The following is a 12,061-nucleotide window of genomic DNA, read 5'->3' as shown; positions in this document are numbered from 1 at the left end:
ACAGCAAAATTGTCTCTACAGCCAAGAGAAGAGCCTCTTAAACCTTGCCATTGGTACATTTCTCAAATGGACTGTAAATATAAAATCTTCCCTGTCATGTTGTCCGGTGCCACATTTTCCTAACGGAAACCTGTGAATAATGTTGAAATTAAGTATCTAAGTCATCAAGGGAACTGACAGAGGATAGCTAAGCTTAGCGTTGGAAAGTTGCTTGGTACTGCAGTAGTGGACTCTGACAGCCAACTGAGGCCAGATAGTCCGTATCAGTCCCTTTCCCCACTCTATGTAAATGTCGTGGCTGGGAGGCCATATCCAGGAAGTGATGACGCAGGGGACCGTGAGAGAGGATGCAAATAGGATGCTGTCTTCTGTGGCTTCCTGTATCTTTTTTAGAAATAATGGTTCCATGAAGTTCTACCAAAATATAAAACTTTTCCACGGGAAGTAGAGAAGTGGGTTCTGTTCCATCCTGTATCAGCCAGCCAACTGGATGACTCTTACTGGCGTGCTTCGGCGGGACATACTCCACATGAAAACCTCTCCAATAAAATCAAATCATAAATCAAATTTTATTGGTCACATACACATGGTTAGCAGATTGTTAATGCGAGTATAGAGAAATGCTTGTGTTTCTAGTTTCAACAGTGCAGTAATATCTAATAATTCCCCAACAACTACCTACTGTCTGTGTGGGTGGACCATTTCAGTTTGTCTGTGACGTGTACGCCGAGGAACTTCCCATCTTTTCCACTGCTGTCCCTTTGATGTAAATAGGGGGTGCTCCCTCTGCAGGTTCCTGAAGTCCACGATCATCTCCTTTTGTTGACATTGAGTGAGAGGTTGTTTTCCTGGCACCACACTCCCAGCGCCCTCACCTCCTCCCTGTAGGCGGTCTTGTTGTTTGTAATCAAGCCTACTATTGTGTCTGCAAATGTGATAATTGTGTTGGAGGCGTGCATGGCCACACAGTCATGGGTGAACAGGGAGTACAGGAGGGGGCTGAGCACGCACCCTTGTGGGGCCCCAGTGTTGTGTATCGGAGGATGCATGACTTTCAGCCTTCGTCTCTCCCGAGCCCGTACGGGAGTTGTAGCGATGAGACAAGATAGTAGCTACTAAAACAATTGGATACCACGAAATTGGGGAGAAAAGGGGGTAAAATAAATAAAATGACTGTTAATTTACTACAGCTCAGCATTCAAAACCATAGTAAAACCAAGCTCATCCAAGCTCATCATAAAGCTGGAGGCCCTGGGTCTCAACCCGCCCTGGGGCATTGGGTCCTGGAATTTGACTGGTGGTGAAATTCAATTCAGTGAATTTCACCACCAGTCAAATTCCAGGACCCAATGCCCCAGGGCGGGTTGAGACCCAGGGCCTCCAGCTTTATGATGAGCTTGGATGAGCTTGGTTTTACTATGGTTTTGAATGCTGAGCTGTAGTAAATTAACAGTCATTTTATTTATTTTACCCCCTTTTCTCCCCAATTTCGTGGTATCCAATTGTTTTAGTAGCTACTATCTTGTCTCATCGCTACAACTCCCGTACGGGCTCGGGAGAGACGAAGGCTGAAAGTCATGCATCCTCCGATACACAACCCAACCAAGCCGCACTGCTTCTTATTAACACAGCGCCATCCAACCCGGAAGTCAGCCGCACCAATGTGTCGGAGGAAACACCGTGCACCTGGCAACCTTGGTTAGCGCGCACTGTGCCCGGCCCGCCACAGGAGTCGCTGGTGCGCGATGAGACAAGGATTTCCCTACCGGCCAAACCCTCCCTAACCCAGACGAAGCTAGGCCAATTGTGCGTCACCCCACGGACCTCCCGGTCGCGGCCGGTTATGACAGAGCCTTGGCGTGAACCCAGAGTCTCTGGTGGCGCAGCTGGCGCTGCAGTACAGCGCCCTTAACCACTGCGCCACCCGGGAGGCCCATGAACAGCATTCTTGCATAGTTATTCCTCTTGTCCAGATGGGATTGTGCACTGTGATGGCGATTGCATCGTCTGTAGACCTGTTGGGGCGGTATGCAAACTGAAGTGGGTCTAGCTAGGGTGGCAGGTAAGGTGGAGGTGATATGATCCTTGACCAGTCTCTCAAAGCACTTCATGATGACAGAAGTGAGTGCTATGGGGCATTAGTCATTTAGTTATCTTTGTTTCTGTACCCAAGAAGGTAATGGTTGCCATCATGTATCATGTGGAGACAATGATAGGGAGCGATTGAATATATCCTTAAACACACCAGCCAGCTGGTCTGCGCATGCTCTGAGGACACGACTAGGGATGCTATCTGGGCCAGCAGCCTTGCGAGGGTTTAAATGTTTTACTCATGTCAACCGTGGAGAGGGGTGGAGGTGCGCAGTCCTTGTTAGCGGGCCGCAACGGTGGCACTGTATTATCCTCAAAGCGAGCAAGGAAGGTGTTTTATTTGTCTGAAAGTGTGACGTCGGTGTCTGTCACGTGGCTGTTTTTTGTGTGTAGTCTGTAGTTGGTGTGTTTTAATTTTTTCCTGTAGTCTCTGCCACATACGTCTCGTGTCTGAGCGGTTGAATTGCGATTCCACCTTCTCTGTACTGGCATTTCGCTTGTTTGATTGCCTTGCGTAGGGAATAACTTCACTGTTTTTATATTCAGTCATATTCCCAGACCTCTTTCCATGGTTGAATGCGGTGGTTTGCTCTTTCAGTTTTGCGCGAATTCCGCCATCCGTCCACTGTTTCTGGTTAGGGTAGGTTTTAATAGTCACATTGGGTACATCTCCAATGCACTTCTTTATAAACTCACTCACCGAGTCAGCGTATATGCCAATGTTGTTCTCTGAGGCTTGACCGGAACATATTCCAGTCCACATGATCAAAACAATCTTGGAGCGTGGCTTCCGATTGGTCGGACCAGCGTTGAATGGTTCTCGTCACTGATACATCCTGTTTGAGTTGCTGCCTATAAGACGGTAGGAGCAAGATGGCGTCGTGGTCGGATTTGCTGAAGTGAGGCCGGGGGAGGGCTTTGTATGCATCGCGGAAGTTAGAGTAGCAGTGGTCGAGGGTATTGCCCATGCGTGTAGCGCAGTCAAAATGCTTGTAGAATTTAGGTAGCCTTGTTCTCAAATTTGCTTTGTTAAAATCCCCAGCTACAATAAATGCAGCCTCAGGATTTATGGTTTCCAGTTTGCATATAGTCCAGTGAAGTTCCTTGATGGCCGTCTTGGTGTCTGCTTGAGGGGGAATGTACACAGCTGTGACTATAACTGACGAGAATTATCTTGGTAGGTAAAATGGCCAGCATTTGATTGTAAGGAATTCTAGGTCGGGTGAGCAGAAGGACTTGAGTTCCTGTATGTTATGATTACACCATGAGTCGTTAATCATGAAGCATACACCCCCTCCGCCCTTCCTTTTCCCAGAGAGGTGTTTCTCTGTCGGTGTGATGCATGGAGAAGCCCGGTGGCTGAACCGATTCTGACAACATATCCCAGAGAGCCATGTTTCCGTAAAACAGTGAATGTTACAATCTCGGTCTCTCTGGAAGGCAACCCTTGCTCGAATTTCGTCTACCTTGCCCACCGTCAGTGAACATAAAGTAAACGGAGCCAAAAATTAAACGTATGGTTTGTGTTGAGTTATACATTTCAGGCGGCACATTGGGCTTGGTTATGTTTGTTCACCAACTCATGTCACAGTCCTGTCGGTCTGACTCCAGTAGCATTCATTGGCTCGTAACTGCTGTAGTCCGTGCTTTGGTCAGCGTGCATGATATGCTGCAGACCTGCTAATGTGGTCTCTTCTGTCTTTTATAACAGGCTGTGCTAAGACATTGAGACCCTAGACTGTGAATGGATTTTGATTGGACACAATCAGGTGAAGGTGAGTAGACCAGTGCGCTAGAGTCCATGTCACTTACACTGGGCCTCATTTATCAAAGGTGCCTGCGCACAAAAAAGTTTTCCTGCAAAGGTTGGTATTTATCAAACGTGACGGGAAAGTGTGTGTATCTCCACGCACAGCTCAAACCATGCACCCGCACAGCTTCTAGTGGTTGATCAATTTATATTTCAGGGGGGGGTGAAGGTGTTTGATGCACAGGACTTATAATAATGGTAGGCTAATAAACATTTTACCATTTTAATGATAAATCTGCATTTGCCGTTGGTAAGGACATCGCATAGCAACATGTAGTCTATTATATTATCTTACTTTTATTATATAGGCCGCAAGCACATTACAGGACATGTCTCTCCTTTCTGACATGACCAGATTATTCCTGCTACACAACAAAGCCATGCTCAAAAGTAAATGGACCTGTGGTCTATTCAAAACGGTTGACAATATGGGTAAGCAACAGTATTGATACGAGTGCAACACCATAGCATATTTAAACTTAATATGGAAGAACAGTTTGTTTTTTGTATCGAAGTGAGGGCCGTAGTATTTTTAAATTGCTCGACTAGACAATCATTTCAGAATGCACAGCCTGTGTTTCGGACTCGCTAAGCATTTTTGGATTGAAAAAGTCACTGCAGGAGTTTGTAAAAAATTAAATGATAATAATCTGCCCACACTTCTACAGGTGATTTGAAATTAGCCTTTGCGCTTTCTTTTAGAAACTGTCATTGCCCAGTTCTAATTTCTCCAAATTATACAGCAAATTAGCGAACCTTTTATGGTGTTTTCCATTTGGGGTTGTAACAGTCGTTCACGAGCACACACATTCATTTATATTTTTTATAAATCCCAATTTGTTGAGCATGCAAGTCTTAGAATCTCCATGTACGCTAGAATTTAGTAGGAAATGTACACACGGATGATAAATGAAGCCCCTGATCTTCATTCATCTTGGTCTCCATTAGTTCAACAAACTGTAAGCCTATGCTGTCTTGTACAACCAACTGCTTTTCGGTACCTATCACTTTAAAATCTGCCCCATATCTGATGGAACAAACATCTATCTATCTCTGGGCAAGTTTCACATTGTCAGAAGTGTCTGCTTCAGGATCATTTGCATAATGCCAGGCCTGTTGTGACTCATTTGTGGTGCGCTGGCTGCTGTTTTCAGTCGACGTCTCTGAAATAGAAAGGGCACAATGTTTGCGTTCTCTCCAGAGTATAGGCCTACTGTCTCTCCCTAAGCGTGATTCACTGCAAGGTTTCAAAGTCAACAAATTTACTGGGGAAAAAGTTGAGGAATAAAGGCGAACAACAAATAAATGAGGCATGTTACAAACATGCATATACTGTTTGATGCCATGGTAGCATGGTTGTCAAAATACTGGAGAAAATTGTTTATGTTCAAATGCTTTACCATCACCACAGTATGATTGGCAGATTCTATACAAGGGGAAAGATTTCTACAAGGGAATAAAACATTTCACTGCGGTCACCTATAGCAGAGTTTCCCAAACTCTGTCCTGGGGCCCTCCCTGGGTACATGTTTTTTTTTTTTTGTTTTTGCCCTGGCACTATACAACTGATTTCAAATAACCAATGCTTGATGATCAATTAAAATATTATTTGTCACATACGCCAAATACAACAGACCTTAGAGAAATGCTTAGAAGCCCTTATTAACCAACAATGCAGTTTTAAGAAAGTGTTAAGTAATAAATAGAAAATAAAAGTAACAATTAAACAGCAGCAGTAAAATAACAATAGCGAGGCTATACACAGGGATTATTTGAATCACCTGTGTAGTGCTAGGTCAAAAATCAAAATGTGTACCCAGGGCGGGCCTCTGGACCAAGTTTGGGAAACCCTGATCTATATAACCACTTCCTTGTTCTTTTCCACCGATATACTGTATACATGTGAGCTACATATTATGCCTTCTCTATTATTACCAGCAAGCAGCACTCTAGCATGTGTTTGTCTTTCAAGATGTGAAGCTGACTGAGGTTTGTTGTCATCATTCTCCACAACTGCAGAGATCAAATCAAATTTATTTATATAGCCCTTCGTACATCAGCTGACATCTCAAAGTGCTGTACAGAAACCCAGCCTAAAACCCCAAACAGCAAGCAATGCAGGTGTAGAAGCTTGGTGGCTAGGAAAAACTCCCTAGAAAGGCCAAAACCTAGGAAGAAACCTAGAGAGGAACCAGGCTATGTGGGGTGGCCAGTCTTCTTCTGGCTGTGCCGGGTGGAGATTATAACAGAACATGGCCAAGATGTTCAAATGTTCATAAATGACCAGCATGGTCCAATAATAATGAGGCAGAACAGTTGAGACTGGAGCAGCAGCACGGCCAGGTGGACTGGGGACAGCAAGGAGTCATGTCAGGTAGTCCTGAGGCATGGTCCTAGGGCTCAGGTCCTCCGAGAGAAAGAAAGAGAATTAGAGAGAGCACACTTAAATTCACACAGGACACCGAATAGGACAGGAGAAGTACTCCAGATATAACAAACTGACCCTAGCCCCCTGACACATAAACTACTGCAGCATAAATACTGGAGGCTGAGACTGGAGGGGTCAGGAGACACTGTGGCCCCATCCGAGGACACCCCCGGACAGGGCCAAACAGGAAGGATATCACCCCACCCACTTTGCCAAAGCACAGCCCCCACACCACTAGAGGGATATCTTCAACCACCAACTTAGGAAGCCAGTGTAGGGAGGCTAGCACTGGAGTAATATGATCAATTTTTTTTGGTTCTAGTCAGGATTCTAGCATCCGTATTTAGCACTAACTGAAGTTTATTTAGTGCTTTATCCGGGTAGCCGGAAAGTAGAGCATTGCAGTAGTCTAACCTAGAAGTGACAAAAGCATGGATTAATTTTTCTGCATCATTTTTGGACAAAGTTTCTGATTTTTGCAATGTTACGTAGATGGAAAAAAGCTGTCCTTGAAATGGTCTTGATATGTTCTTCAAAAGAGAGATCAGGGTCCAGAGTAACGCCGAGGTCCTTCAGTTTTATTTGAGACGACTGTACAACCATTAAGATTAATTGTCAGATTCAACAGAAGATCTCTTTGTTTCTTGGGACCTAGAACAAGCATCTCTGTTTTGTCCGAGTTTAAAAGTAGAAAGTTTGCAGCCATCCACTTCCTTGTGTCTGAAACACATGCTTCTAGCGAGGGCAATTTTGGGTCTTCACCATGTTTCATTGAAATGTACAGTTGTGTGTCATCCGCATAGCGGTGAAAGTTAACATTATGTTTTCGAATGACATCCCCAAGAGGTAAAATATATAGTAAAAACAATAGTGGTCCTAAAACGGAACCTTGAGGAACACTGAAATTTACAGTTGATTTGTCAGAGGACAAACCATTCACAGAGACAAACTGATATCTTCCCGACAGATAAGATCGTGCAGTGGCGACAGGATAGGGCGCGTGCAGTGGCGACAGGACAGGGCGCGTGCAGTGGCGACTAGGACTGTGTCAAAGAGGTGGCGCTATACAAGTCCATGCCTGCAGTTTGGACTGGGGTTGCATAACCACTCCCATCCGTTCTGCAGTATTCCACTCCGGAATGATGCGCTCATAGCTGTGTGTGTGCTCTTTTAGAAAGCCAGTGTATGTCTGTGTGTGCCAGTTTGCTTGCCCACCCTGAGATGTGTGTCTGTCATTGCCTACGTCTCAAGTGCTGGAACAATGAACTCCAGTGTTTTTTTCTGTGTGGAAATTAAAAGAGCAGTGGCCTTAGTGTCTACCTTCCTCTGGTGTGAACCCTGAGGGGGTCAGACGCAGTGCAAGGCTGGGCCAGGGGAGGAAAACAAGGGCAGGATCGCCCGGACGGCCAGCAGCAGCACGCTCAGAGAGGGGGGGAGGGGGGGGGGGGGGGGGGGGGCGGGACAGGAAGAGGAATGGCCAGAGAGTGTACGAAGAAGGGGAGAGCGGATATAGAGAGAGGATTTGGGGGGAGGGGGGGGGGGGGGGGGGGTTGGGCGGGACAGGAAGAGGAATGGCCAGAGAGTGTACGAAGAAGGGGAGAGCGGATATAGAGAGAGGATTTGGGGTCAGGGAGCAATTGGAAGTTGGAAATGTGAATGTATCTTGCGGTTCAGTTAGGTTAAACAGAGCAGTATAGCCTAACCTTGGGACATCTCTGTTGTTCTGTAGGAACGCAATCCAGCTTGTGCTTGTCCCTGTGCTGGGGGTTTATTGACCGTACTGTACTATTAGAGCACGAGGAGTGGTGCAGGCACAGGATGAACGCAGGATGACCCATTTTCCCCAGAGGCTCTAAATCACTACATCATTGTCAGTCTCTCCTCACACTGGAACAGATGAGATTTCTCTCCTATCAAATGCAATGAAGGGAGACTCGTGTAGCTACTAGTGCTAGAGCGATTAACCAAAATTTGTTTTTGTTTTTTTTAAACAATTAATTGTCCAAGTCAGTTCAATTATTTGAATTCCATTTAATTTTTTATTTTTGTGAGTTCAATGCGCACATTGCACAATTTCTCTAGAGATAAATCAGATCCAGCTTGAACTGTGCGATGTAGGGAGTTGTAGTTTCCAACAGGCCAATATTCTACATAGTTTAGAGCATAAACCGTGGTAATTAACTGCAATGCCTATCATCCATTGCGCATTTACTTGTCCGGTCTGTGGTTCTTTTAATGCCTTCTACTGAAGAAACAAGAATGCAAGATCATGAAGGGATAAAGAGAGCAGCTGTTGCTTCGTGACTTCTCCACCTGCAAATACATGATCAGTGATTTGATTGTTGGTATTCAGCAGTCATAAAAGTATGCCTTATTTCCATTGAGCTTCCAAAATTGTGATTTTTGTCAGACAGCAGCTCTGTAGAGATGAGATGACTTGGAATTAAATAAGTCATCAAATAAAATACATGTAATATACATGACTGAAGTAATTTATTAAGGTAATGTGAATAAGCAGTAATGGGCAGTCACTACCATGGGACTTTTATTAATTGTTTCAGTTATAGCATTCAACCCAAAAATCTAAAATACAGTGTGTCTCTGTCTCCCAGGTGTTGACATGCGCTGAGGATGAGTGAAGTGGCAGACAACTCGCTGGAGCCCATGTGCTCCGAACGGAAACGCAAGATCTCCACCTGCGATACACCAGGCATGGGGTGAGTCACTGTCGGGAGCGATGTCTCCATCTTCCTTTCTGTCGATCTTCGTGTGTGACACTGTCTGTCTTATGGGCAAAGTGTGTCCTTTTCTCTCTAGCCTCTGTTAAATTCCCTCAGCTTCAATATCTGTTCATGTAGAAGATTTCTGTGGTGTCAGCATTTTAACTCAAGTATACAGCAGGTCATTATGGAGGGAGAGGTGTGGTTGTCATGGTGACATATCTGACTATGTCCTATTTTCTCCCCCCCCCCCCCCACTCCCTTTCCCTGCAGATGTGACAAGCGCAGGAAGGAGCAGGAGAGTAACTACATGGAGGAGCTGGCCGAGCTGATCTCTGCCAACTTCAGCAACATGGACAGCTTCAACGTGAAGCCAGATAAATGTGCTATCCTCAAGGAGACCGTTCGGCAGATCAGGCAAATCAAAGGGCAAGGTACCAGCTCCCTAACAGGCTGACTACACTGCTCGTGTCGTGTTCTCGAGCGTTGCAAAATAAATTTAGAAATCTAGATTATTCAATTATTGCACCCACACTGCTCGCTCGCGCCTATGATCGTCTGCGTTGCCACGGGCTAAAATAGAAGTCCTGCCTCTCCTATCTCCTCATTGGTTTATAGAAGCAGGTACCCACGTGCCATCTCCACATTGGTTATACCCACGTGGGTGACTGAAAGGCGAATGAGGTCAGTGGCGGTAATGCACCTCATTTATGAAAGTTGCCAATCGCAATATAAAGTCAAGAGAAGAAAAGGCCTGGACATTATCCCAGGACAAATTAGCTAGCAACAGCAAGCTAGCTACAGTGCCTTGCGAAAGTATTCGGCCCCCTTAAACTTTGCGAACTTTTGCCACATTTCAGGCTTCAAACATAAAGATATAAAACTGTATTTTTTTGTGAAGAATCAACAACAAGTGGGACACAATCATGAAGTGGAACGACATTTATTGGATATTTCAAACTTTTTTAACAAATCAAAAATAGAAAAATTGGGCGTGCAAAATTATTCAGCCCCTTTACTTTCAGTGCAGCAAACTCTCTCCAGAAGTTCAGTGAGGATCTCTGAATGATCCAATGTTGACCTAAATGACTAATGATGATAAATACAATCCACCTGTGTGTAATCAAGTCTCTGTATAAATAAACCTGCACTGTGATAGTCTCAGAGGTCCGTTAAAAGCGCAGAGAGCATCATGAAGAACAAGGAACACACCAGGCAGGTCCGAGATACTGTTGTGAAGAAGTTTAAAGCCAGATTTGGATACAAAAATATTTCCCAAGCTTTAAACATCCCAAGGAGCACTGTGCAAGCGATAATATTGAAATGGAAGGAGTATCAGACCACTGCAAATCTACCAAGACCTGGCCGTCCCTCTAAACTTTCAGCTCATACAAGGAGAAGACTGATCAGAGATGCAGCCAAGAGGCCCATGATCACTCTGGATGAACTGCAGAGATCTACAGCTGAGGTGGGAGACACTGTCCATAGGACAACAATCAGTCGTATATTGCACAAATCTGGCCTTTATGGAAGAGTGGCAAGAAAGCCATTTCTTAAAGATATCCATAAAAAGTGTTGTTTAAAGTTTGCCACAAGCCACCTGGGAGACACACCAAACATGTGGAAGAAGGTGCTCTGGTCAGATGAAACCAAAATTGAACTTTTTTGGCAACAAAGCAAAACGTTATGTTTGGCGTAAAAGCAACACAGCTGAACACACCATCCCCACTGTCAAACATGGTGGTGGCAGCATCATGGTTTGGGCCTGCTTTTCTTCAGCAGGGACAGGGAAGATGGTTAAAATTGATGGGAAGATGGATGGAGCCAAATACAGGACCATTCTGGAAGAACCTGATGGAGTCTGCAAAAGACTTGAGACTGGGATGGAGATTTGTCTTCCAACAAGACAATGATCCAAAACATAAAGCAAAATCTACAATGGAATGGTTCAAAAATAAACATATCCAGGTGTTAGAATGGCCAAGTCAAAGTCCAGACCTGAATCCAATCGAGAATCTGTGGAAAGAATTGAAAACTGCTGTTCACAAATGCTCTCCATCCAACCTCACTGAGCTCGAGCTGTTTTGCAAGGAGGAATGGGAAAAAATGTCAGTCTCTCGATGTGCAAAACTGATAGAGACATACCCCAATCGACTTACAGCTGTAATCGCAGCAAAAGGTGGCGCTACAAAGTATTAACTTAAGGGGGCTGAATAATTTTGCACGCCCAATTTTTCAGTTTGATTTGTTAAAAAAGTTTGAAATATCCAATAAATGTCGTTCCACTTCATGATTGTGTCCCACTTGTTGTTGATTCTTCACAAAAATATACAGTTTTATATCTTTATGTTTGAAGCCTGAAATGTGGCAAAAGGTCGCAAAGTTCAAGGGGGCCGATTACTTTCGCAAGGCACTGTAAATATGACAAATTAGCTAGCAAGTGCAAGCTAAATTGGCATAAATGTTTAATGCTTTTCGACCTGTCCCCAACTTAATATAATTGGTTCAGAGTTGTTTAAATATTTTAACCTGCATGTTGTGATCGCCTTTGGGAACAAAATACATTTATGCACGATGGCGCACGCGCACAGCCGGTTCCGTGTAATGCTAACGCTAGCAGTCATCTGAATATCAGCATGTTATTGCCATTGGATTTAGCAAAAAGAGGAAGTAGGAGAACATGATTTGGCATTAATTGAAATCCTTTCTGTAGTATTAGCTCAGTTTATGGTTGCATGGTCAGGAGGATGCCTCTGCCAACCAGGGCTGTAGAGACTAGGTGGTGGGTGCATGGCCATGTGGCCTGCCTGGCCTCTGTGTTTGGGGGAAATTAACACCAGTAGTTGAGTTGTGGTGGTGATGGCTCAAGGCTGTGGTGCTCCAGGCTCATCTGTCTGTTTGCACTGGAGTAGCAGGCCCCAGACTGTGACGTGACGGATGGGACTGGAGAGCAGGGTGGGAGGGCTGGGACAGGTGAGGGACCCCATAAATCACTCAACCCCCCCCCCCCCC

General features: G+C 44.9%; 1 protein-coding gene across 10 annotated transcripts in view; it reads left to right on the top strand.

Moving 5' to 3' along the window:
- LOC110527920 (nuclear receptor coactivator 3) overlaps positions 1 to 12,061 on the top strand; it is a 43,603-nt gene that overhangs the window by 19,390 nt on the left and 12,152 nt on the right. For 7 of the 10 annotated variants that reach the window (XM_090241059.1, XM_021609540.3, XM_021609539.3 and 4 more), the window contains exons 2-4: positions 3,803 to 3,866; positions 8,942 to 9,046; positions 9,323 to 9,483. In XM_090241059.1, the coding sequence (XP_090097185.1) occupies positions 8,961 to 9,046; positions 9,323 to 9,483 (247 nt within the window). In that variant the 5' untranslated portion in view covers positions 3,803 to 3,866; positions 8,942 to 8,960. The remainder of the gene's footprint in view (positions 1 to 3,802; positions 3,867 to 8,941; positions 9,047 to 9,322; positions 9,484 to 12,061) is intronic. The other 3 variants (XM_090241057.1, XM_021609537.3, XM_090241055.1) reach the window with 1 other exon arrangement.

Source organism: Oncorhynchus mykiss, chromosome 7 (assembly GCF_057628025.1).
Source record: "Oncorhynchus mykiss isolate SJ-2025 chromosome 7, ASM5762802v1, whole genome shotgun sequence".
Taxonomy (NCBI): domain Eukaryota; kingdom Metazoa; phylum Chordata; class Actinopteri; order Salmoniformes; family Salmonidae; genus Oncorhynchus; species Oncorhynchus mykiss.
Note: the sequence above shows the minus strand (reverse complement) of the source record. Positions and strands in the feature narration are given on the sequence as shown.